Source organism: Pan troglodytes, chromosome 3, assembly GCF_028858775.2.
Source record: "Pan troglodytes isolate AG18354 chromosome 3, NHGRI_mPanTro3-v2.0_pri, whole genome shotgun sequence".
Taxonomy (NCBI): domain Eukaryota; kingdom Metazoa; phylum Chordata; class Mammalia; order Primates; family Hominidae; genus Pan; species Pan troglodytes.
In genome coordinates, this window is record NC_072401.2 from 165,210,716 (window position 1) to 165,238,635 (window position 27,920).

The 27,920-nt window shown below is 37.4% G+C and overlaps 1 protein-coding gene across 1 annotated transcript; it reads left to right on the forward strand.

The window, feature by feature from the left end:
* Window positions 1-1,148: 1,148 nt before the first annotated feature.
* On the forward strand, window positions 1,149-27,846 carry TMA16 (translation machinery associated 16 homolog). Its single transcript, XM_001138474.7, has 7 exons — window positions 1,149-2,063; window positions 14,329-14,441; window positions 20,127-20,164; window positions 21,375-21,459; window positions 22,614-22,762; window positions 24,734-24,776; window positions 26,632-27,846. Exons 1-7 carry the CDS (start codon window positions 2,061-2,063, stop codon window positions 26,810-26,812), a joined length of 612 nt encoding a protein of 203 aa, XP_001138474.2. The 5' UTR covers window positions 1,149-2,060; the 3' UTR covers window positions 26,813-27,846.
* Window positions 27,847-27,920: the final 74 nt, after the last annotated feature.

Consider the following 27,920-nt stretch of genomic DNA (forward strand, 5'->3'; position numbering starts at 1 on the left):
AAAAAACAAACAACAAAACCCCCATTGAAATATTTCTCAGAAAGTATCCCCGTCCTTAAGTGATGCATGACTGTGCTGCCTCCACAGTATATATTCAAAGGTGACCTTCATTGCGTAGATTCACACACACAAAAAAGCCATGTGAAAATACCCTGCCCCTAGATTCAGGAATCTTCTGGACACACTCTTGTTTACAATTTAAATTATTTCCAAAAATTGATACATCTGTTGATTAAATACAAGTTATTTGTGCGGCAGGAGAATAGGGTCTGGAAGCAGGGAACTTAGGACTGATTTGTGCTGACGGGATATCAGTTGAAAGACTACTCCCCTTTCAGCCCCTCCTTTTTCTGCATGGCAGTTGCTGCCTGGCAGTTGCAAGCCCTTCTTTTTCTGTGTGGCAGCTGAAAAATGAAAGTGCCTCAGATTGGTCCCCTTCCTCAACCAATCAGACTTGTGGCAGACCAATGGGAAACCTCTAGAAGGTATTTAAACCCCAGAAAATTCTGCAACCTGTGCTTTTGAGCAGCTTGCCACAGCCTGCTCCCACGCAGTGTAGTAGTGTACTTTTATTTAAAATAAATCTCTGCTTTCACTGCTTTGCTTTATTTGTGTGTTTTGTCCAATTATTTGTTCAAAACGCCAAGGACCTAGCCAACTACCCTCAACTGGTAACAGCTGCACACACATATCAAGGCACACCAGCTTCACCCTGCCTGGAGCTTCTTCCCATGCCTAGTTTTCTCTTACAATTCCGGTCTCTGCTCAATTATCACTTCTAAAAGAGAACTTTATAGAGACCACCATGTGTAAAACAGCTTTTCTACATGCCCCCGCCAGCTAATTTTTATTAGAGTACTTATATTATTTGAAATAATATTTTTACATGCCTCCCTCCCCTGGAAAATGAGCTGAGTGAGGGATATTGTTGGAGTATCCCCAATACCAGGCATACAGTAGGCATTCAATAAATAGTTTTTGAATGATTACATTGTCTACGGAATTCTAACATGTGTGGGTGAAACAAAGACTCTCACATGCTGTGAGAAGAAAACAAAAACTGGGTTGGCAGAGGCCTTGAATATGAGGAAGTGGCCTTTCCGGATAAAGAAACTAAGACTCGGCCGGGCGTGGTGGCTCAGGCCTGTAATCTCAGCACTTTGGGAGGCCGAGGCGGACGGATCACCTGAGATCAGGAGTTCGAGACCAGCCTGGCCAACACGGCGAAACCCCGTCTCTACTAAAAATACAAAAAAAAAAAAAAAAAAAAAAAAATTAGCCGGGCGTGGTGGCGGAGGCCTGTAATTCCAGCTGTTCGGGAGGCTGAGGCAGGAGAATCGCTTGAACCCGGGAGGAAGAAAGAAAGAAAGAAACAGGGAATGAGGGAAGGAGGGAAAGAGGGAAAGAAGAAAAGAAAGGAAAGAGAAGAGGGGCGGGGCAGGGCAGGGCAGGGCAAAAAAAGACTCAATGAAGGAAAGGACTTGCCCAAGGTAATCTAGTACGTGGAAAAGCGGAAGGCAGGAGCCTGTGCCGCGCAAGAGCTCCGGGGAGCCAACACCCAGCGGCCCTTTTGAGAGGGTCCCAGCCCCTGAGATGCGGGTGCCCGCAAGAGGGAACCTCTTGTCTGAAGAGGTTGCTGCGCTCTGGAGTCGTGCTCTGGGACAGATGGGCAAGCTCCGCTCTTGGGGCCGGAATGCGACGGGCCGGGAGCGTGTAGCGTCTCCACCCGGGCTCCAATCCCCAGCCTCGCACTCAGCACCAGGCAGAGTTCAGCCTCCCGCCGCAAGCTCCCTTCCGCCGCTCCCGGCGAGCACGCAGGTCTGGCTGTTCGTTGGGCTAGGGCTTAAAAGCCCAACACGGGCGAAAAAGACGCGGTCTCAGTTAACGGGGACGCTTTAGAGAAACGCACTCGCCTCTCCTGTTCCGGTTGGGTCGGCGCCGGCTTCTCAGGCGCCACGTGGGATTCGGCCCGGGTGCTCTTGTGAGTTGCTGCTCCTGCGGTTGGTGAGATTACCTGGGTCTAGAGTGCGGAGCTGCTCCGTGGCCACGAGGACGTCACCATGGTGGGCCCCCTCCTGCTCCCCCGAACCGCTCGGTTGGTTCCCCGGAAGGCTCTTGTTGAGCAGGCAGAGAGGGAGGGTGCGGTTTCGGGAACCTAGGAGAGGGGAAGATGCAAAGTGTTTATTTTCAGGGAGTGTGCGGGGTGCGGGGCGAAGCCTCTGGGAGGCGAGTCCCAGGCCCAACGCCTGGACCTTAGAGTTCCGCGTCCGAGTGCTGAAGTGCTCACATGTCGCCTTGCTCCTCTTTGCCTTGTGCCTAACTTCTCGCTAGTCACTGCTTCCTGGGGGGAAACCCGGCACCTTTCCATTGTAACGCATCGAGGAGTTTGGCAAAACTTCTGAGATCGCTGGCCCTACACACCTCTGCCTCTCTGGCCTAGGTAGACTCAGTATGGGCTTAGTCGCCTCTTCCTCGGCGTCCGTTCACCTCTCGTTAGTGCCCTGAATCCTGCCGTTACGCCCCCATTCCCTCCAGGGCACTGAAGCAGTTTTGTTGTTTTTATTAAAAACTGAGTAGATACAAAAGAGTGTTACTAAAGCACATTTCAAGTGTAAAGATTAGCAGTTTCAGGAAGTCTCGTTTACCCATTATGTAGTTTTAAGAAATAAAACATAGCCTTTGAAAGCCCTGTGTTACCTTCTTTGAACGCCCTGTGTTACCTTCTTTTTGAACCTATAACTTTCAGGAAACCTTAAGAAGCAAACATCTAAGTTTTGTATTTATAATTTCACTACTTTTCTTTATAGTTACTACACATATTTGTATTCTGAAACAATATGTTGTTTCTTCTTGCCTATTTTTTACGTAATCGTTGTGTTCTTGAGAGTAATTCTTGCATAGAAACATGCTTTATAAATTTTTTCAATTAATTTTTAATAAAAGCAAAAAATTTTAAAAGTTTATAATCTGGTCAAAAGTTATGATATTGTGTCCACAATGTGGCCTCTTTGTTTCTTTTCATTTTTTTCTCTTTTCATTGTATACCATTTTTGTCTTACAGTCTGGTTCTTTCGTTGTTTCGCGAGTTTTTTGTGCTTTATTTTGATCCACCGCTGACGCATATTTTGTACTTTAGATTGTACGCATTTGTGTAAATTCAGTGTTTGCTTGTCACTTTGCTTGTGGGATTTCCAACTCTTTATAGTGTTAGTTTTTTTCCCCTTTTCAGAGTGGAATATGAAAGCAATTACATCTCATTGTGTTTGAGTGATTGGGGAGATAGATTGGTATTTGACTGTAGTTGTCCTTGACTATCAGAGCTTCACTTCTTATCAGGCTGTATAGTAGAAGTATGTTGCTTTGGCATAGAAGTCAAAAGAGTGGCATATGAACCTGTTTTCATTGGCTCATTTCTGGCTCTGTCGTTTTTTTTTTGATACAACCTCATTAGTGGTTTTGCTGCATCCTCTTTCAGTACAGCTCAGAATGTGGTCCCAAAGGACAGAGTTGGGCACCTGTCTTTCCCTGAGTTGCCATCTTGGCAAAATTAGTTAACCTCCCATCTGTTTAATTGGGATAACAATAGTACCTACCTCATAGAGTTGTGGAAATTAAATGTAAAGTGCTTAGTCTAGTGCCTGGCACTTAGTAAATGTTATCGTTATTAACTTTAGTTATATAAATAAATAGTAACAGTGTACAGCTTATAGTTGTTCATCCTTGTTACTTTGCTCATTAATGTTCTCTTATTGTAAATCTTTGCTGGAGCTCAGCAAGTTCATATCTTTATATCAAAATTTAGTTTACCTGTTATATATAAATAATCTTTTCAAATTAATCCATTCCACTCAACACTTCTTTATGCTGCATTAAAAGGTTTTTAGTGTTTATTATTTTTTATTTTTTTTTGAGACGGTGTTTCGCTCTTGTTGCCCAGGGTGGAGTCCAGTGGCATGATCGCGGCTCATTGCAACCTCCGCCTCCTGGATTCAAGTGATTCTCCTGCCTCAGCCTCCCGAGTAGCTGGGGTTACAGGTGCCAGCCACCACACCCAGCTAATTTTTGTATGTTTAGTAGAGACAGGGTTTCACCACATTGGCCAGGCTGGTCTCGAACTCCTGACCTCAAATGAGACAGGGTTTCACCACACTGGCCAGGCTGGTCTCGAACTCCTGACCTCAAATGATCCACCCGCCTTGGCCTCCCAAAGTGCTGTGATTACAGGTGTGGGCCACCGCGGCCAGCCAGGATTTTAGTATTTTTAAGTGTGGCTCATACAATACTACTAGGCACCCATGGGTATACTCCTTTTTGTATAAACCTGTCATAGAGCTTGTGTGTGCTTCTTTCCCTCCCTAGCTAGACTATATACCGTTGAAAAGTGTGCCATCATCCTCCCTGCATTTATCCATGCACATTACTGTGGGGCATTAGCTGTTACTGACTACCTTAATGGTAGAGATTGTGTGTTTTGGGGACTACATCTATAAATGTGAGCTACAACAACAAATCAGCTTAATAAATCTCATAGAGATTATCTGTTAGTGAAAACTTGCTCCTGAAAGTTAGTAAAACTAAAGAAAAACATTAATGGAAATCTACCTAGTATACCAATCTTTTTGAGACAATATTACTTGTACATGGTTTAAAACACTAAAAAATGGTTGCTCATAAAAATTGTATTAGTTTCTTATTAACTGCCATAGTAAAGTGATATGCATTTAGTGGCTTAAAGCAACACATTCATTTCCTGAAACCTCTGGAGGTCAGAAGTTCAAAAATGAGTCTTAACTGAGATAAAATTAAGGTGTTTGTCAGGGCTGTCTTTCTTTAAGGGGCTCTAATGAATTTTTCCGTTTCTAGAGGTCATCTCCATTCTTTGGCTCCTTCCGTCTTCAAATCCAGCAGCACGGCATCTTTAAATTTTCCTCCAGAGAAGGTTACATTTTCTCTGACAGTGATCCTCCTGCCTTCCTCCTACATGGACCTTTAGGATTATGTTGGGCCCACCTGGATAATTTTCCCCATCTCAAGATCTTAATCACATCTGCAAATCCTTTTTGTCATATATGGTAATATATTCCCAGGTTCTGGAGGAATCAGGGCGTGGATATCTTTTGGTTGGAGGAGGGCAGAGCATTATTGCGTCTGCCACAAAAAGACTTTTTCCAGCTCTCTTGCCTAATGCCCTGGTTCACTTGAGAAACAGCCACTGTTAACAGTTTCTTAGCTATCGATTCAGATACTTTATATGTATGTACCAGCATATATGTATGTTCCCTAACCTCTCTTTTTACATAAATGGTATACTGGACACCTTAGTCCCTTTGCTTTTTTGTCTTACCTGATCTTATAGATCTATGTAAGTACATATAGATCCACTTCTTGCTTTTTAAACAGTGAATATTCCATTGTTTGCTTCTGTAACTTACTTAACCCGATCTGTGATAGACCTTTAAATTGTTTACATTCTTTTGCTACCACAGACATTGCAATACTGCTGCATTGATTATTTATCCCCCCTTTGGTACACGTGTAAATATGTCTGTAGAATAAATTAATAGAAATAGAATTTCTTGGCTAAAAGATTTTTTTTTTTTTTTTGAGACAGAGTCTTGCTCTGTCACCCAGGCTGGAGTGCAGTGGCGTGATCTCGGCTCACTGCAAGCTCCGCCTCCCGGGTTCACGCCATTCTCCTGCCTCAGCCTCCCGAGTAGCTGGGACTACAGGTGCCCGCCACCACGCCCGGCTAATTTTTTGTATTTTTAGTAGAGACGGGGTTTCACCGTGTTAGCCGGGATGGTCTCGATCTCCTGATCTCATGATCCGCCCGCCTCGGCCTCCCAAAGTGCTGGGATTACAGGCATGAGCCACTGTGCCCAGCCGGTTAAAAGATTTTTGACCAAGAAATTCTATTTCAATTTTTATCTTGATGGTTACTATCTTTATTTTTATTTTATTTTATTAAAAAACTTTTTTTAGAGATGGAGTCTCACTCTGTCACCTAGCCTGGCATGTAGTGGCACACTCATAGCTAGCTCGCTGCAGCCTCAAACTCGGGCTGATGCCTCTGTCTCCCCAGTAGCCAAGATTACAGAGGTACACAGCCTCTCCTGGCTAATTTTTTAGATTTTTTTGTAGAGACAGGGTCTCACTATGTTGTCCAGGCTGGTCTCGAACTTCTGGCTTCAAATGATCTACTCACTTTTGCCTCTCAAAAGTGTTGAGATAGTGGGCATAAGCCACTGTGTTTAGCCCTGATGGGTACTATCAAATTGCCTTCCAGAAGACTGTACTGGCTTGCACCCCCTTGAACTATGAGATTACTAATACACCCACACCCCCACTAATGCAATGTGAATAATTTTTTATCTTTGTTAATATTACACATTAATAATTCTATTTCATTGAAGTTTTTGTTTTTAAAGTTTTTCCAGCTTTTAAATAACACTTGTTTTTAGTCTTCCTGTGATTTGTATATATCTTTTGCTGATCTTTTTCATATTAATCTTAAAATAACTTCTTAAGATAATTAGCTCTTTTGTTTGTGTTGCAAGTTTTTTGTAGTTTGTTTTTAGCTTGGTTTATGTTTTGAAGTTCAGACTTTTAAGTTTTTATGTATATTTGTTATTTTAAATCTTCTGAATTTTATATAATGTTTAGAAAGACCTTTCTCTGAGACTCCTACAAAAAAATAAGAAAATCTTTTCTTCTGAGATCTGTGTGGTTTCATTTTTTATGCTTAAATGTGATCTATGAGGAACTTAATTTAGAATACAGAGTGATATACCAAATTTTTAAAAGATTCCTATGCTTTTTATAGTTGTCCCTTGGTATCAAGGGATATGAGTTCAGGACACACTCGAATACCTAAATCCATGGATGCTCAGGTCCCTTATATAAAATGGTGTAGTTTTTGCATGTAGCCTGTGCATATTCTCCTGTATACTTTAAGTCATACTTAACCATACCTATTACAATGTAAACGCTGTATAGTGATTATATTGTTTTTTAAATTTTTATTATTTTTATTGTTATATTATTATTTTTTATTTATTTTTCTGAATATTTTCTGTCCTCTGTTGGTTGAATACCCAGATGTGATGCCTGGAGGGCCAACTGAATTTATTTATATTTTTTGAGTGCTTGAAATATTTAATGCTAATCTAAAACTTGAACACACAGCAAATGTTACAAATAAATAAGTAGCTCAGCTAAGCCTTTGTGACCTAAAGGATGAATTATTATGAAATGTTATTTTTTGTCTTACTTTGTTACATAATATACACTTTAAGGAATTTTCTTTTTTGTGTGTGTGTGACATCTGCTTTATGTTCAGCACTTGAAACCTAGGCTTGCTAAGTAGTGACTATTTTCTAAGTCACTACTGAATCTAATCCAAAAGTACATTTGGAGATCCCAAAACTGACTTATGAAGGCTTATAAATGAAATATCCTAATTTAAATACTTAAGAAACGTATAGTTTATTTATCCATTCTTTTTTTTTTTTTTTTTTTTTTTTGAGTAGGAGTCTTGCTCTGTCACCCAGGCTGGAGTATGGTGGTGCTATCTCAGCTCACTGCAACCTCTGCCTCCAAGGTTCAAGCAATTCTCCGGTCTCAGCCTCCCAAATAGCTGGGATTATAAGCGTGCACCACCACGCCTGGCTAATTTTTGTATTTTTAGTAGAGACGGGATTTCACCATGTTGGCCAGGCTGGTCTTGAACTCTTGACGTCAAGCAGTCTGCCTGCCTCAGCTTCCCAAAGTGCTGGGGTTACAGGCTTGAGCCACTGTGTCCGGCCCCATTATTTATTACTTGATAAGGGTTTTTGAAAGCTGTATGTCTGTTGGGGTGGTCATGGTGGTTGGTGAATTGACTCAAACAAGACAGTGCCTTCTTTCTTGCTGTATAACTTTGTCAGTGAAAAAGAATGCCTCTGACAGGGACTGGCACAGAGTTTTTGTTCATCTAAGTGTATAGGTAATCTATTCACCTGTTCCTTTTCAGGGCCAGGCCAACAAGAAAATCTGTTTCTCCCAGGAGCAATTAATTTAGGTAGAAATACAGTAAACCTGTCAAACTGACTTAGCTACAATCTTGTTTTTCACTTCTTATAAAAGGCCCAGGAATGAGAAGGATAAACATGAATTTGTGCTAGAATTCCAGGGCTGTATGCCTGTACTATGTTTTAGAAAAGATAGAAGGCAAGTACTATTGTATTTAAGTTGGAAAAACTGATCTATTTTGTGTGTGACCTGGCAAAAGTTTTTCAAAATGCTTTTGTTTCAAAGTTTTATTCAGTCAGAAGGAAATTTTAAATGAGGTAAACATTTTTATTTTTATTGTAGAATTGTATCACTAAAATTGATCAGGCCAGTCACTTTTATTTCTTTATTGCCTCCCATCTGAATATTCTTGGGAGACTATGCTTACTGTTATCTCTGGAAAGAACTAGTCCTTCCTTCATAGTTATATCTTTGTTTCATTATGATCCCAAATATGATATTCTGGTCTTTGATAGAAGTCTCACTTAGTGACATATTAATTTCCTGTGTTATTATTCTGGGTAGACCTAAATGGGGTTGCATGTGAGATGAGTTTAAACCACACTACTTCTTTCTTAGTACGTTTATTGTCTACTTTTACAGGAGTAAAAACAATTATAATGTGTGACCTCTTCTCTTTAAACTCTTCTTTCAAACTTTGGTTAGGCCATTCTGACTGAAGTTAAAGAGAGTTAAAACCAGTCTGTTTATGTGTCTCTTTCTATAGCTTATTTTAATGCTTCTCTTTTCATTTGCTATTTAGGTTTGCTAGTTCTCATCATTTTGCAATTAAAAAGTACCAGTATGCAAGGCAATCATTTTTCAACTTGTTGATTTTAGATGTTGTTTCGTTGCAAAGAGTGTTTGATTATCTGTATCCAGAGATATACAGTGATGCAAGTGTTTGTTGATATTGGATCAAAATCTGTACTTAACATTATTATTTCATATTCTCTCTTTTGTTCTGGGAGCAAGGAGGATATTTTGATTTGATTTTCTGATTTAAACATTAACTTCCATATTAATTAGGTGGTAGGCTTATTTTGTAGCCTGGAAATTGAGAAATGTTTAGTAAATTTCTTGATTTTTAGATCTCAGGTTACTTTCTCAGGGAGGCCTTTCCTTACTCCCCAAAGTGAGTCAGGACCCTGTGCTTTTGATCCATTTTCTAGCCAGCACTTACTAAGTTAGCTATTCCTGAGAAAACTAGATTGTAAACTCCATGAAGGCAAGTTCATGTCAGTTTTTGATCTGGAAGCCTCAGTGCTTATCCTAGTACATGGTATATTTAGTGTGTGCTCAGTAATTAAAAAAAATATATATTAATATGAGGTTGCGGTGTAAAGAGTGGCAGTAGAGAATCTGGGAGAAGTTTATTCTGACTAGACGTTAGTAGGTAAGTTTGGAATAACATAAGTTGAGCTAGATATTAGAATCTAAAATGAAGATAAAGTCTGCATTAGAGAATTATTAAGATATTCTTTTAATGTTAAGGAAAGCACTATCATGAGCTATTTTATAAATTATTTTTATATTTGATACCTCACACTATTTTAAAGAACATACTTAATATGTTTAATTCATAGTAGCCCATTGTACAGTACAAAGTGGATGCTCAGTAAATGCTCACTCAGGGCAGCATCCCACTTTCTTTACTTCTCTCAAACTGTGATTTGCAACCTCAGGACATATTTGCAGTCTCAAATGAGCTGCTATTAAGGAAATAACACACAAATGTACAATTAATGCTGGGCAGTGCAGTACATTATTAGGTGCTAAATGGTAAATGCTACCAAGAGGGAAAGGCTACTGAGATATGAAATTATTCTTGGATCCCGTCAAGGAGCAGTTGAACTTGACCTTTAAGTGGTCTTCGAAGATTGGGTGGGGTTTAGAAAGGCTTATGTATGGAACCATTAAAGTCTTCTTGGAAGCGCTAATTAATTATTTGTCATTGACACCTGTCATTGCATCATATTTATCTGTTAAGGAAGGAAGATGCACTAGGGCTCACAGGTGCATTTCACTACTATCTTTGCAGTGAAGATTCACTGCAAAAAAAAGTGTAGATTTGCTTAGTCCATCCCATTTCGATCATGTCACTGGTGTAAAATTGGTACATCATTTACTGTAATTTACAGTCATTCACGGCATAATGACATTTTGGTCATCAGAGGGCCACATATATGATGATGGTCCCATAAGATTATAATACCGTATTTTCACTTTACCTTTTCTATGTTTAGACATGTTTAGATACACAAATACTTACCTTTGTGTTACAGTTGCCTACAGTATTCAGTACAGTAACATCCTGGACAGGTTTAAAGCCTAGGAGCAATAGGCTATGCCATAGAGCCTGTGTGTATAGTAGGCTATACCATCCAGGTTTGTGTAAGTACACTTTATATTTGCATAAAAAGGAAATCCCCTAATGATTCATTTCCCAGAAAGTATCCCTGTTAAGTGAGGCATGCCTGTATTTTTATGTTTAAGGGTATTATGATGTTTACAGTATTGCACTCTAAGCTTTCTCAGTTGTAGGCATGGGTTTGGTCTTACACTTTAAAAAAAAATGTATTTACATACACTTTGTGGACCTCAAGTGTGTTTGCTGAAATGATCACTCCTTTATATCTCTTGTTTCACTGAGTAGTCTAAATGGCACTTCTGTCTCTAGTTGAGCCTAGACTGCGGCTCAACTTGATGGTCTTTTAGGCAAAGTTCCTTTTTGTTACTTATGATTTTAACTGGAATATTTAAAGCATATTGCCCCTAAAATAACTCTATTATGTCGTTTTGAATAAACTATGTGTTTTTTTGTTACTTCTAGTTATGAATCCAAAGAATAGACTTTCAGACTGAATTTTTTGAAATAGTCACTAAAGAGTGCAGGGAAGAGATACTTTTAATGCAGGTTTTCTAACCGGACTATTTCTGTGGTGCCAGAGTCTTTTCATAGGCATAGATATTCAAAATGGTCTGTTAGTTATTTTACGATAGAGTTTTACTTTAGTTTTTCCCTGTTGAAACATTTTTTCCAAATTTTAATGTATTGAAAAATATGAAAGTGTTTTGAAATATAGTAAATTTTATTGTACATATTTCTGTGTCTCACTATATATTCATATCCTGCCTTGAGGCAACCTTTTCATGAAGAAATTATTATAAGGAATCATAACTTACAGTTGAGTCAAAAAATAAGTTAATTTCTTTGTACCTTCTTTGTACTAAGTCTTGAAGGTTCTTTAGCCAAGATCGTATAAAGCTATGAGGACGTTTTTATATTCAAGGGGTATCAAACTTCTTTTCCCTAAAGAAAGTTTTTGAGTCTTTAAAGGACATTTTTTGTAGTTTTGAACGTATTGCTGGAACTTCATGGCTATGTATTTTCAGTTTTAGCAGCTTCAGAGACTTTATATTTTCTTCCTTGGGATTTTTGTGAATTTTAAAAATATTTTTAAGCATTTTTTAATAATGATATGTGGGATCAGATCTCTTTTCACAGGGTGCATCTTTGCTTTCGTTTTTTGGTCATGCATTAGTCATTTATTCCTGTGTAACAAGATATCCTAAAATTTGATGGCTTAAACCAATATTTATGATCTCTCCCTTTCTTTGGGTCAGGAATCAGGCATGGCTTACTGGGCTCCTCTCCCTCAAGGTTTCTCACAAGGTTGCAGTGAAAGTATTACTTGGGGGTGTGATTTCAAGGCACAGCTGCGGAGAGTCTACTTCTTTTTGTTGTTTTTGTTTTGTTTTGAGGCAGAGTCTGACCCTGTTGCCCAGGCTAGAGTGCAGTGGTGCCATCTATGCTCGCTGCAGTCTCCACCTCCCTAGTTCAAGCTATCCTCCCACCTCAGCCTCTTGAATAGATGGGATTACAGGCATGTGTCACCACACCCAGCACATTTTTATATTTTTAGTAGAGATGGAGTTTTGCTATGTTGGCCAGGCTGGACTTGAACTCCAGGCCACAAGTGATTCCACCTGCCTCAGCCTCCCAGAGTGCTGGGATTACAGGCATGAGCCACCATGCTTGGCTGAGGATCTGCCTCTAAGCTTGCTGTTGGTAGGATTGTTAAGCTGGTTCTTGGTAGGATTCAGCTCCTCGTGGACTGTTGAACTGCAGGCCTCACTTCTTCACTAGCTGTTGTCTGGAGGCCTCCCTCAGTTATTTGTCATGTGGCCCCTCCATATGGCAGCTCACTACATGACAGCTGGTTTCCATGAGAGGGAGAAAGATGGAAGCCAGAGTTCTTTGATAACCTAATCTCAGAATTGGCATTTCATTGCTTTTGCTAAATGCTCTTCATTAAAAGTGAGTCAGTAGGTCCAGCCCACATTCAAAAGGAGGGGATTCCATAAGGGCATGAGGATCAGGAGGTGAGGTTTATTGGGTCCATCTTAGAGGCAGCCTGCCAAATGTCCTGAAAGTTTTTACTTGATTCATGTTTGCTAGGTACTTTAATCTCAAAAATTCCTCATTACACCTGCCTTTCTCCTCTGCACTTGCCATGTGAGCAGAGAGATACATAAAAGAGTACATATACTCTTATATGATGGTTCTACATATTTTCCTATACCTGTAACCAACTTCCAGTGATACCCTAAGATTCAGATGTGGATATATCTTCTCAGGTTTATCAGAAAGCGAGCAGAGCACTCAATGAGTGTTGAAAGAATGAATATATTTGTGAACGAGGAATTTGTGGTTATTTTAAATAGTTCTGCCTAGTTTTACAAAGGAAGTAATTTTGAACTGCATCTTATCAAAGGGCAAGTAAAGTATTTTGCAGGCAGAGGTAATAACAAGTGCAGTCTCAAGAAGTTATGAAATAGCTTGGTATGTTCTGGAATGGTGAGAAGTTCAGTAAGAATGGCATGAAGAATCTTTTATAGAGGAGCATGGGAAATAATGGTGGAGAAGCAGGTTGGGGCTAGATTGTTTCTGTGCTAAAGACTTGGGACCTAACTGTGAGCTAGTAGAGCGCTTTAAGCAGGGGAGAGGGACTTTACTATATTAGTGTTTTATGAAGACAAGCTCTGTAGCTTTGCCGAAGAAAGGACTAGTGGGGAGAATCGAAAGACTATCCTGATTATGAAAGATTCTGAGGACTGAATTAAGCAATTGACAATAATTTTGAAGAAGAGTGTAAAGCCACTTGGCCTTTTTCTGGAATAGGTATGTTGGAGACTGCCAGCTGTCCCCTAATGTATTCTTTCTGTTTTTCTATATGAATGGATCTTTTTCTCACAGAATAAGGATTATATTTACTACTCTCCCTTATGTAACACTGTGAATAAATTTTGGTCAGTGGGATGTGAGCAAAAGGATCTGCAACTTCCCAGGTCATGCTCTTAAAAAAAGGGGATGTACCTTCAGATTTTTCTTTTCCTACTTCATACTGGCTTGAGTGTAGACCTGGTATTAGGCTGTCTTGAACTAGGTAGGAGGTATAGCCTGAGGCTAGTAGACAAAAAAATGGAAGGATCCTGGATCCCTAAGGGCTTTGTGGAACAGAACCTTCAGCTCCTACTTTTAACAATAAAGAACCAAACTTAATCTGGGTTATGCCATTATTTGGGGTTTTTATTACAGAGAGCCAAATATGATTCCTAAATCATTATAGGTGAGGTAAGATACAGGATTATGTAGGAATAAAAGAAACCTGAGATGTCTAGTTTGGAGGACCTAATGAATTGTGATCTGATTAACTGGCATAAGGCTTCAGTGGGAAAATGATACATTTTTCCTTTTGGATATACTAATTTTGAGATGGCTTCTATTATTTTCTCTATTCCTAATTTGTACAGGCAATGAGCCCAGCTTTGATTCTGCATGATTCATTGCTCGCTTTGTTCCATGTGAAACATCTACAATCAAGCCCCTACTAATAATCCAAGTCCCTTCTGACCCCTTAATTTTCTTAACTGTAACAAATTTCTGGCTGTGAGTCTCCTCACTATCTGTAGTCCCTGTATCTTCTTTGAAGATAGAACATGTTGTTGAAGAGCTGAGTTTATTGACTCCTTCTGTGCCTTTCTTCTGTCATTGGAGAGCACCTCTGAATATATCATTTCTGTCATTACCATGGCAACAGATTATTAGAATTATTTAATGAGTCTGGCTTATCTCCTGATTTTTCTTGTAATATTTTTGGCTTACTGTATTTCTGTCATATTACTGTTTTTAAAATTTATTTGTAAAGAATATTTTTGGGACTGAAGGCATTTACATATCTGACTATATGTGTCATGTGTTTTCATACATTTTAGCCCAAAGCACCAAAGGGAAAAAGTGCAGGACGGGAAAAAAAAGTCATCCATCCATATAGTAGAAAAGCAGCTCAAATTACGAGAGAGGCCCACAAACAAGAAAAAAAGGAAAAGTAAGTATCTTTTCATCATTTGTATTACTCGTTGGTAAAAAGCCCCTTTATACTTTTATCTTTCAAACATATGTCCTTTCACAGTATTGTCTCCCTTTCATAAATATTTATTGAGTGTGTTCTGTATGCAGAGGGTGAAACTGAACAAGGACTCTACTCTTTTAGAGCTTACCTAAAACACATAAGTAATTTACGTAGCAGTAGGTGATGAGTGCCATGAAAAATTTAAAAAGTTATGGGATGGAGAGTGAGGGAGAAGTTGTTTTACGTGGGATAGTCATGGAAGCCTTCTCTGAAGAAGTTACATTTGAACAGAGAGTTGAAAAATGTGAGGTCTGTATATAAGGCATATAGGTTAAAGTGCCCATGAGACATGTAAGAGAAGATATGGAATGGATAGTTAGATATGTTGAGTCTAGTGTTCAGAGAATAGGTTAGGGGTATTGACACAAATCTGGGAGCGATCAGCATCCATGTGGGATTTCAAGCCGTGAGACTGGATAGGATCAGTTCACCTAAGGAGTAACTGTTGACAGGAAAGAGAAGAGAGCCAATTACTGAGTCCAGTGGCCCTCTACCATTTAGAGGTTAGGAAAAGAAGGAGCATTCCACAAGTGAGACTGAGAAGGAGGAGAAAGAAGGCTGTTTCAAAGATTCCTTAAAATGAAGTGAAGTTCAAATAAAAATCATCGTTTTGACTATTTTAGAATACCCTTGCCATTTTCATGAATGTTAGATACATTTGCATACTAGATAATGGAAACCAGTATATTTTTAAATGTTGATTCTTTGCTTAAGATAAGCTTTATATAGTAAAGGTTAGCTGTTTCACAGTGATTTGGCTAGAAGGAAATAAGTGTTGTGATAGCAGAGTCAAATTTTCTTTATTTTCTGCGGGGTAGTTTTCTATCTTTTTCAACGTAAAGATTTACTGTGATGATAGCAGTTTTGCTTTAGCACAGTAGTTTTCAAACTTCAGCTATTTGTGCATCACTTTTATGATTTTTGCTGTATCTTTTTAATATGATTTATTAGTACTGTGACTTTGCAGTTTCTGCTCTCATATATATCAGTATTTTGCAAACTTAAGTACATGAAATACATCTGTAGAGCTTATTAAAACTGTTTGTTCCAACCCCTAGAATTTTCTATTCTGAAGGTTTGGGTTTCTGGCTTAAGGGTTTCTACTTCCAACAAGTCTCCAGGTAATGCTGGTGCTGTTGCTGCTGGTTTAGGGACCACACTATGAGAATCACTGACCTATACTATTATTTATTTTCCCTTAAGTACCATTTTTTAAAAAGGAGATATTTTTTCTCTCTTAAAATCAAATAGATACTATTACCTGCCGTAAATGGTCTGAGGCTGAGACATAACTTTTGTATACATTTGGTGAAAAGATCTGGTGAAGGTTGGAAGACTGGTAAAATAAACCCACACTTTTGTCCTTAATGTAAAGTGAAAGGATCAAAAGAAAATGGAGGAAGGGGAAGCAACTTGCTTACCATTTTATTAAAGATTGTTTAATTCTGTGTCTATGAACTGCTTACCTTACATATAGTGCCAGTGGTATAATGTGCAATATTTTAGCAAGTGACTGCTTTAGAATATGATTAAGTACTTGGTTCACTGTCATTGTGACCGTGAGCCTACAATGTTTGTATTTTGTCAGGTATATTCAGCATGTTGTGTATTAATTTACAGAATTAGCGTTATAGAAAAATTATGGAAGAATAAAACAGAACAACATGCTAATCTGATATGTATATATTGTCCTAAGAAAATTCTGTTTATTGGCCAAGACTTTTATTTTAGTAATGCAAAGTAGAAAGCACTTAATTTTTCTGCTTAGACAATGTTCTAAATAGATTGGATTTTTTCCCTTTTTAAAATTTATTTGCAAAAAGTCACTCTCTTAGTAGTCATGGTTCTAGAACCAAATATACAATTTTAATAGTACTTAACATTATTTTATGTTATGAAATCATAGGCTTAGGCCACTATAGATGTCAGTTTTTTGAGTAGCAGCATCAGTAACCACGAGTCATACTTAACTTTAAATGGGAATGTGGTCACAAAAGGCACGTTGAAACGCTGCTGATTCCCTGCCCCATTTCAAAAGATGATTGGTGACAAGATACCCAGATGGTTGGGACAACTTTAAGCAAGGTGATTGAAGAAGGTACCAACAGGACAACTTGAACTTGGGTACCTGTGGCTTCTTAGAAATGAATAGCAGTTATCAGATGTTGTTTTAGTAACTGTTGCTGCATAAGAAATTCTGCTACAATTTAGCAGCTTAAAACAAACACAGTTTCTGGATCAGGTAGGAATCCCATTGCCACTTAACTGGGTGTTTCTGACCCAGCATCTTTCACAAGCCTGCAGCTAAGCTGTTGTCTGGGACTGCATTCATCTCAGAGCTTGCTAGGGAGAATTTCTGCTTCCAAGCTTCCTCACATGGCTGCTGGCAGACCTCAGAAAAGATACTGTAGGAGTGGATAACAATGCTAGAGTAAAAGTTCAAGCATATTCTTTATCTTCAACTTTTGAAAAGCTCTGATTTAGGACTGTATGACAGGAACTAGGATGGTTTGAAGACTAGCACATTCCCGACAATGAACAATTTACAAGCAGCAAGTGGCTCTTTGATAGGATGTGATTTTTGTTTTATGATTTCACAGTATAGCAACATTTTGGCAAATAATTCTAGATAGCAAATGAAAATGACTCCTAATGGAAGATTAACAAAGGAAACTAAGCATGATGGGTAAGAATCTCAGAAACAACTACCTTTGAGAATTAATCTTATTGATTCTCTTTAAAACTCATGTTTACATATTGTTTTAAGAATTTTTTCATATTTACATGCAAGTACTGTTTTAAATAATTCTCAAATCTCTCTACTTTTCTTCATTCCAGCTGATACCACTGTAAGTTCAGGTTCCCACTGAGTCCATTCAGAATTATTGCAACTTGACTTCTAACTAGATTCTTCCCTCCAGCCTTATTTAAAAGGAACAAATTCCCCTCAGAGCCATTCTCCAACTTTTTATGAAGTGTTCTTTGTTTTTTAAAATCAACTTTGGGGTATAATTAATATATAATAAAGTGAACACATTTTAAGTGTAGTTTTTGGGTTTTGACAATTGTATACATTGGTGTAGCCACCCTGATCAGTATGTAGTATACAATTTCATCTTCCTAGAAAATTCCCTTGTGTATCTTCCCAGTCAGTCCTCACCCTCTACCCCTAGCCTCAGGCAGCCACTAATTTGCTCTTTATTTTGATAGGTGAGATTTATCTTTCTAATGTTTAATATAAATGGGATCATGCTGTATGTGGTTTTTTGTGCCAGCGTCTTTCACGTAGCATAATGTTTGAGAGACTTATCCATGTCATTTTATGTATTAGTTGTTCTTTCCTTTTGTTGGGAATATTATTCCATCCTCAGGCAATTTATTTATATCCATTCACTGGATATGCACCTTGCTTATCCATTCACTGTCTATGTTCGTTTGGATATATCTTCATTTTTGGCTGTTATCAGAGGTCGGCAAGCTAAGGCATTAGCCACCTGTTATTATGAAAAGTTTTGTTGGAAAACATCAATGCTGGTTCCTTTTGTGTTTTCTATAGCTGCATTCATGCTGCAGTGGCAGAGCTGAGTAATTGTTACAGGTACACGGCCCCCAAAGCCTAAAATGTGACTACTTGACCATTGAAGAAAATATTTGTCAACCTCTGCTGTTAGGAATAAAGTTCATTCCTGTAAAACATTCATGTACAGGTGTTTGTGTGGACGTATGTTTTCATTTTTCTTTTACTTCCTAGAGCTATAATTGTTGGGTAGATGTTTGAGTTTATAAGAAATTCAGTTTATAAGACGTTAGGTTAACACACTTAAGATGTTTGCTTAAGTAAATGAGAATTTGGGTATATAAGAATTGCTGGATCATTTGGTGTATATTTAAGTATATATGAAATTACCTTTCTCAAAGTGATAGTACCATTTTACATTTTCACCACCAGAGTATGAGAGTTCTATTTGCTGTATATCCTCTCTGACATGTTATGTTGTCAGGGTTTTTTTTTTCTCTTTAATTTTAGCCAATCTAGTAGGTGTATAGTGGTATTTCAGTGTGGTTTTAATTTTCATTTCTTGATGACTAATGATGTTGAGCATCTTTTTAGGTTCTTTTGGTCATTTGTGTTTTCTTGATGGAGAATCTGTCCGAATCTTTTGCCTTTTTGGTACTGGGTTAATCTGTTGTTAAGTAGTAAGGACTGTTTATATATTCTAGATACAAGTCCTTTGTTATTTGTGTTATGAATATTTTCTCCTATTCTGTAACTTAAAAATTTTATATAAAGAAGGTTTTGGCCTGGTATGGTGGCTTATCCTTGTAATCCCAGTGCTTTGGGAGGCCAAGGTGAGAGGACCGCTTGAGGCCAGGAGTTTGAGACGAGCCTGGGTGACACAGTGAGACTCTGTCTCTACAAAAATAAAAGTAAAAAAAAAAAAAAAAGTAGCCAGGCATGGTGGTATGTAACAGTAGTCCTAACTACATGGGAGGCTGAGGCAGGATGGTTGCTTGAGCCCAGGAGTTTGAGGCTGTGGTGAGCAATGACGGCACTACTGCAGTCCTGCCCGAGCTACACAGTGAGGCCCTGTCTCTAAAAATAATAATAATAATAATAATAATAACAAAAGATTTCATTTTATTTCTCCAATTTTCTAGTTGTGTAAAATGGGAGGATAAATCTGGTTTGCTTACTTCTTTGTGGATAAAAGCCATGTATACTTCCTGCTTTATACAAAGCCTTCTCCTATGGCTAAGATTTTTCTTTTACCATTCCCGTAGTCCCTATCTTTTTTTTTTTTTTTTAATCCTGAATAACTTCTCTGCATGTTCAGGTCTCAGCTTAAAATTTACTTCTCTGGAAAACCTTCCCAAATCCTAAAACATATGGTAGGTGCTTTTTAAATATGCTTTTATAGCTCTGTATGCTTCTCCATGTTTTTATTGCCCTTAGATTTTAAGGTTTTTCAGGACAGGGACAGTGAATTTTTTTTGTTCATGGCTGTATTCTTTGGGGCTATCAGAAACTAAAGTCTGGCAAAGACTTGGTATCCAGAGGTCTCCTGAATGAGTAAGTGTTTAGAATATCAGTAATAGGAGGCATGTATTACCTATACACTTTCTGAGCATAGATGAAATTTTTGTTTGTTATAATTCTTTTCAAATTCATTGAAAGTAACCATTCTGTTTTGTTCTTATTGAAATTTAAAAGATGACAGTAGTGCATTTTGATCTTGGTGGCAGCACTCAGTCTTCCAGAAGGTTTGCATTACTCTTGTGCTCAAGTATTCTGCATATTACAGAACCCATCTGAATGTTCACAATTCAGAAAAGCTTTCAGTTATGTTTTCAAAACTGGTTTGTTCTATAGGCTTCCTTTAGACATTGAGGTGCTTAAAGGAAGTTTCTGATAAAATTCTAGTGATTCAAAAGAGAAGCATAGTATTTAATGTTTCTGTTAACAAAATTATTCTCAAATTTGTAAAAGAATGACCTTTTAATTAGAGTTCTTTAGGCAGTTTTTCTTTTCGTTGTTATTGTCAGAGTTTTAAAACTTGCTTTGGAAATTTTCTAACACATATATTTACCTTTCCTTCAAAGATTGAAGAATGAAAAGGCCTTGCGTCTCAACCTTGTTGGTAAGTGGGTTTACTTATTTGAAACTCTGGCTAGAGTATAGGGCATTTCTGCCCTATACTTGTTTTTCTTTTTACTCTTTTAGTGAAATACTGTTTTTATCAAAGTGAATTTGATCAGACTTGATCTAAACAAAGCAAATCAATCATTAAACTTTTGGAATAAACAGTGTTAATGAGTTCTAGCTCAGTTTTCCAGAAACTGTTAGTTTATATTTATCTACCTACCTACCTGTCTACACATAACATTCATATCCATCTGTCCATCTATCTGATGTTTAACTCTACCTCCCTAACCATTAGAATTATGAAGGATTATGGCCTAGGTAGAAACAACAATTCATATTTATTTAATGATGTGGACATACACATCTTCAGTTTGTATCTCAGTGTCATGTCACTGTTTTTTTGGTCAGATTTATTGCTAATAATTTTTTACTCACAAGTCTGAGATTTAAATACTGACTGTTAGGCTCTTTTATTAAAATTAAAGGTATTTGAACTCCCATCAATGCTTCATCAGGTAATAGAATAGTATTTTTAAATGGGATCTCAGTGTACAGGGCCAGGTGATTTTTTTTGATCTGTAATCTTGAGAAATCTAACTGAAAGTGATCCTGACAGGTTTACTCACAAGGGTGAATTTTGTTGGCTCTTTGGTAATATATATCAATTACTCTACACAGTACCTGGCAGCTCTCATATGCTTAATGTATTTGCTAACTTTGGGGCCCTGGACAGGTCATTTAACATCTCTCATCTACAAATGGGGGTAATAATAGTACTAATTCTCATGGGATTATAAAGCTATTTACATAGTGCCTACAGCTTATTAAATACTCAGCAAATATCATTCTCATCATTAATGGAGTTTTCATTTTATTGTTTTTGACAAGCTGTCCTTTGCTTTTAAATACTTAGAAGTTCAAGCTCGACTAAATAATCATTTTCCTTTTTTGCATCCATATTGGATAAGAAATATATACAGAAGAGCATCCCTCCCACTCCTCTTTCTTCTCTAAATTAAAATCTGACAGTTTAATTTGTGACAGACTGGTTTAATTAGCTTTGAGCCCACACAAAGCTTTATGTTTAACATTGACATAAATTTTGGTTCTGTTTTAAACACGTTAATGTTGAAAATGATAATGAATATTTACTTGCTTAAATGATGACTTGTGGGGTAAACTGTCTTGGTACTTGTTGTTTATAGGTGAAAAACTGCAATGGTTTCAAAATCATCTTGATCCCCAAAAAAAGAGATATTCAAAGAAGGATGCTTGTGAACTAATTGAAAGGTAAACACTGGGCATATTATGAGCAAAGGGTCAGAAAAGGGAATTGTCCAGCCTGGTTCTTTAAGACACAGAGCTCTGTTAACGGATTTGCAGAAGAGCAAATGGGCTTTGTTATCAGGAAGACTGTTTGCTGGCTTAGTCACTATAGGAGGTTTGTAACCTATTTGGGTCTCAGAGTGGTAGTTAGGCCACTTTCTTGGGATCAGGATGGGCTTCCTGGAGAAGTGTCATCTAAACTGGCAGCTGAAAGGTGGGGGTTAGCAGATCGAGGCAAGGTAGTTTGAAAAACCCCTAGCAAGAAAGAAGAATATTTAAAATGCCCAGAAGTGAGAATGAAGATAACGTATTTAGTGATCTGCCAGACATTTAATATGACTAAAATAAGTTCAAGGGGGGAACTGTGGCAGGTACAATAAGTGATAGCTAGCTCATGAAAGACCTCAGATGTCAGTCTAAAAGTTGGGACCTTATCCAAGGACATTAGGAACCACAGGAAGCTTTTACAGCAAGCAACTGAAATGATCATACTTAACATTAGAAGGGACACATTGAGAATGAAGAAAACAGACTAAGAGGTTCATGACTCTGGTCAGGAAACCGTTGAAAGGTTGCTGTAACAATCCAGGCCAGAAATGATGGTGGCCTCAGCTTGGCTCATAGCCTGATAAAGAAGTGAAAGATTCCAAAGAAATTAAGAAGGTAGAAGTCGCAGTGTTCAGTGAAAACTTAGGTGTGGAATAAAAGGGATAGAGAGCAGTCAAGGAAGCCATCAGATTCCTCGTCTGGACAACTATTTCCTGAGATAGGGAACCCAAGAGATGGAGGGGGTTTGGCGGGGGGTAGGTGGGGACAGGGTGATGACAAGTTCAGTTTTGATGTGCTAACGGTGAAGCCACTAGGGGACATCCAGATTGAGATGGTGGTTGAATGTGAGGGTCTGCAGTTTGATAGAAGGCTGCGATTTGGTCACTGAAGTTAAAGAAATGGTCGAGTTATCCAGGGAATGGGTAAAAGAGGTTTGAGGACCTGAGGAACTCAGAGAAACATAAACATTTAAAGGCCACTTGAAGGCTGGATACTAAGTTTTCCATTAAGTAATGTAAGCCCAATACATAGACTTTGTATGTAACACAACTCATTTTCGTATTTTTCAGGTACTTAAATCGATTCAGCAGTGAGCTGGAGCAGATTGAGTTACATAACAGTATCAGGGACAGGCAGGGGAGGCGGCACTGTTCCCGGGAGACCGTCATCAAGCAGACGATGGAGCGGGAGCGACAGCAGTTTGAGGGATATGGCCTTGGTGTGCTCACTGATTTTTTATTTTCCTTTTATATGACATAGCAGTATCAATTTGTGATTGATTTCAAAGGTTTTATTTTAGATCTTGTTTATTTCATTTGATTTTCTTCCTTTGATGTCTTTTTCTTTGTGAGGGTTTAGAAAAATTTTGGATTCTTTTTTTTTCTCCTACATTCCCAACAAAACTATCAAGTTTGTGACAGTGACGTGACATCATGTCTTTTTTACTGTGATAGTAATACTGATTACTTTCACATTGATCTTGTCAACCCTAACTTGTCTCCAGAACTCCAGATTTGCAGTATCACATATGGATTTCTCAAACTCTCTACTTGCATGTCTTTTGGGCATCTCAGACTTGACATGTCATGAAACAAAGGCCAGCTTTTCTCCTAAAACTTGCTCCTCCTGCAGGTTTCTTATTCCAGTCAGTGGCATTACCACCTGCCCAGTTGCTCAGATCAGAAACTCTACAGTCACTTTCATAGTCCACATCCAACCCGTCAGCAAAGCGTTTAGAATCTGATGACTTTGACTACTACTACTACCATCTCCCACTTCCCTGGTTCAGGCCACTGTCGTCTCACCTGTACTATGGTAATAGCCTCCCAGTTGCTCTCTGTGCCTCCACTCTTTCCCGCTAAAGTCTGTTCAACATGTAGCAGCCAGATGAGTTGGCAGTATTTATCAGAGCACATCCAAAGTAAACCATTTGTTGGTGATACAGCTAGGACTAAAACTCAGATCTGCTGTGCTGCAGTGCTTTTCCCAGAATCAGGGGATGGGTCTGATGAACAGACTCTGATGAGTTTGCAGGTGTCCGTTTCCCTTTGGGGAAATTGTCACCAAATTCTGTTTTGATAAGATTTTGAGAAGACTAGATATAACCATCCCCTCTCCCCTCCTCATGTGGTGTAACTATTTCTGATTCATTAAGATTCCTTTACAAATTTTTTTGTGCTTATTTATACCTTTTAACACCTAGCCCCTCATACTGTTATTCTCTGAAACTATTGAAAAAGTCAATAGACAGTTGTAGCAAACATGCTTATTTTATCTTCTTTATTACTTGATACTAAATTTCATTTAACATTGTATTGAATTGGCCAGATATTTGCAGCAGCCTTCCAGTTTTTGTTGTTCATGCCTCTTGTATTTCACCAATTTAAGTGTATCATGCATATTGGTTTATGATGGAACTTTTGAAATATGGTAAAGAACTACCATATACCTGGTTTTTATTAAAAATGGATTTAAGTTTTATTGAACTTCTTTAAGCAAAATTTTTTTTTTAATTTAAAAAAGTCTTTTTTTCACATTTGGAAAAATGTGATTTTTTTAAACATTAATTCTTGCATTCCTGAGATAAATTCTACCTTGTGAAGGCAGATTATATGTTTGAAAACATTGTACTTTCCATGAAGAAAAAATATACAACCTGGCATGTTATTTTAGTGAATTGACAGTTATACTTTGCCAGGTACCTTTCATTGTTAAAAAAGGACAGGGTTTATTTTGTTAATAGCTTTGGTTTTTTTTTTTTTTTTTTCTCCTGCCTCAGCCTCCCGAGTAGCTGGGACTACAGGCGCCCACCACCACACCCGGCTAATTTTTGTATTTTCAGTAGAGACGGGGTTTCACCTTGTTAGCCAGGATGGTCTTGATCTCCTGACCTCCTGATCCGCCTGCCTCAGCCTTCCAAAGTGCTGGGATTACAGGCATGAGCCACCGCGCCTGGCCTAATGGCTTTGTTTTATTTCATGGATTCTATGCTAGAATTTATCATTTAATAGGATTTTTCTTAAGTCATCTTAAACTAACCCCTTTTGCAAATTTTTCATGTTAATTACAGCAATACTTCGAAATCTTGTTTTCTGTTGGATATTCTTGCTAAAAATTATTATTTGTTATACATAAAATTATGTGATTTAGAAAACATTGCCTCATGGAGATAAATTACTTTCTTTTCCAGAGATTCCAGACATTCTAAATGCAAGTAATCTGAAAACATTTAGGTGAGTCTGTCTTGTATTGTTCCCCTGAAGCTGTGTGTAAAGTACCTGACAGGTGAACTTTCTTCCCCTTTGAGTCTAGCCGGTAGAACTAAAAGAAAATCGGATTTCTTTTAACCTTTTCTTTTTTATCTGACCAAGTAAGAATTTTCTGAAGTTGGGTGTACAAACAGTTGATCTGCACCAACGGGGTAGTGACCTGGTGTGCTTTTTGTTTTTCAAAATGGTTTAAGATACATTGTTATAGTACCTCAAAGTATGTGATCTCACTATTCCTCCCCAGTTTTATTTTTTTAAAAAAGAAGTAACAGCAACAGACGTGATGGCTCGGAGTCATATCCCCAGGCTGTTCTGTAGCAGCCTCTTTTGCAGAGAAGATGGTTATAGGAATGACTCCAGGGAACAGGTTAAGTCATCAAGACCCGCTTTGTCCAGTGGTTTCTAGTTGTACTCTTTTGTAAACTGGGAAACTACTGAGTAGGATTTCGATTTTTTAGGTTTTTTTTTTTCTTTTTTCAACTTTGATTTTAAATTCAGAGGTACATGTGTAGGTTTATTACAGAGGTGTACTGTGTAATGTTGAGGATTGGAGTAAGAATGAATCTACCCAGGTAGTGAGCATAGCACCCAGTACGTGGTGTTTTTAGCTCTTACCCCTTTCCCTCCCCCCGCTTGTATTACCCAGTGTCTATTGTTCCCTTGTTTATGACCTTGTGTACCCAATGTTTAGCTCCTACTTATAAGTGAGAACATGTAGTATTTGGTTTTGTGTTTCTGTGTTAGTTCACTTAGGATAATCTGTAAAAATCCTAGAAGAAAACCTAGTAAATACCCTTCTTGATAGCAGCCTTGACAAAAAATTTATGGCTAAGTCCTCAAGCAATTGCAGTAAAAACAAAGATTGACAAATGGGACCTAATTTCTGCACAGCAGGATAAACTGTCAAGGGAATAAATAGACAACCTATAGAATGGGAGAAAATATTCTCAAATTGTTTTTATTCAACAAAGCCCTAATATCTGGAATCTATAAGAAACAAATGAATCAACAAGCAGTTTTTTAGTTTTTAAACATAGATTTTTATTAATCATTTTGGTCTTAACTAGACCATGTTGAGGGGTCTTATATTTAATGTTAATTGAAATTAGGTAAATTTAAATCCAGTCATTGTCTATACTTTTGAATTCATTGAAACTAAATTAGCTTTAATAGAATTCATCTATCATGTTTAAGGTACAGTTCACTTTTGAGCTTATGTATAGCATGTATTTATAATTTAAGTATGTGGAGTTAAGATTCTTTTTATACCTTAATTTTATTTTGCCTGTAATCTTAAATATATAAATATGCTCTTTATTTCTAAAACAATATATCTTCTACCTCCTCCAAAGCCAGAAACAAGAAAAGAGATGAGTATAGCCTTCTGGTTAAGAGTTCAGTTCCCAAAATAATATTCACATTACTTCTAAAGTAATTAATACAATACTGAGGTTGAAAAACTGAAAATTTTCCATTATAAGAATAACAGTTGATTACTGAAACTTAACTGGGATGTACTTCTGTGTGTGAAAAGGAAAAACTCTTCTGACTGTATTTTGGAGATTTGTCAGGTATGATACAGTTCCTACTTTTGATTGCAATTCTTGATCTGGGTAGCATGAGAGAAGGAGATACTCAGGTTAGAGAGGATGAAAGAATAGAACATCTTTCTAGTAATTTGTGCCTAATATTTTCCTTTAATGCTTTTGAAGTTTTGAATATGTAGGATCCTCAGAGTTTCGAAAATTTACTATCTCCTGTTTTTCCACATTAACTCTTACCAACACTCTGCACTCTTTTTTTTTTTCCTTTTGTCTAGGGAATGGGACTTTGATCTGAAGAAATTACCAAACATTAAAATGAGAAAAATTTGCGCTAATGATGCAATTCCCAAGACGTGCAAGAGGAAAACTATTATACCTGTAGACCAAGATTTGGGGGAATTGGAACTAAACGATGAATCAAGTGATTCAGATGAGGAAATGACTGCAGTGGCCTAATTGTCTTCACTTGAATTGAAAATAAATAATTTGAGAGCTTCAAATTATATTCATTGATTATGGTACCTAATTGTCAAGATACAAAAATTTGATACTGACATTCTCTTATATGATGAGAGTTTCATTTGCGTTTCAAAAATGGTGTTATGATACTTATTTTAAAATGAAGATTGCTTTTCATTTACATTAAGTTGCTAAAATAGATAGACGTGATCTGCAGAAGTTGTTTAGTCTTCATCTGAATTTCAGGCCGGGAGGGAGCAATATAACTAAGGACAAAAAATGTTTTGTTTTTCTTGTGTATTTATGATCATCTAATTTCACGTTTTGTGAAATGGACAGTAAACTGTTTCCTGAAAGATTCCTGTGGGTACTTTTTGAGCTGTGATAATAGCAAAATTGTTTTTCGGTAATAATATCACACTAATGCTTCTTTTAAACATTAAACCTATTTTCCTTTTTTACAGAATAAGGGAAAATGTGATAAGAAGTTTGTATACATTTCTGGATTATAGATTATTATTTATCTTTTGAACCAGAGCTAAATGGTAAAAGAAAAAAAATCAGTGATGATTGTTATGTTGATCTCCCACAATTAATTTATCTTTTGACAAAGGGGATAAAGAGTTTCAGTTTAGCTCCTTTTGATTGTATATTATTTTTTGCTTTTTTATTGTGAAAAGAGATAGGTTTTATTTGTGGAGAGAGAATTGAAGATTAGAGAACCAGTGATTTTAATTATGCTACTTTTTCTTCTAAGAGATAAATTGACATATCATTCAGTATTTTCAGTGTCATGAAAAACATGAATGTTGTACAATTTTCTTCCTCAAAAAACTTTTTAAATGCAAGTATCCTTATTTTTTTTTAAAAGAGCACAATGTAGGTGTATTTGAGTATTTTCAAGAAAAGAATAAAAACATTAATGCAGTATTAGGTTAACTGGATATCAACTAAGCCTTGTTAACAGTTAAAGTATTATAACTTTTTTTTACTTCCGTAAATTAAAAATAAAATTTATTTCTGCAATTTCATTTCTTACAGTCCTAATTATTATTTTTTTTTTTAGTGATGTAACTTATGTTGATTAGTTAGTAATCTGTGTAAA

What these genes read in the sequence shown, in the direction of transcription:
- TMA16 (XM_001138474.7), top strand. An exon ending in CTTGCGTCTCAACCTTGTTG is followed by an intron (nt 20,165 to 21,374) that starts GTAAGTGGGTTT and finishes TGTTGTTTATAG; the next exon opens with GTGAAAAACTGCAATGGTTT. An exon ending in GCTTGTGAACTAATTGAAAG is followed by an intron (nt 21,460 to 22,613) that starts GTAAACACTGGG and finishes CGTATTTTTCAG; the next exon opens with GTACTTAAATCGATTCAGCA.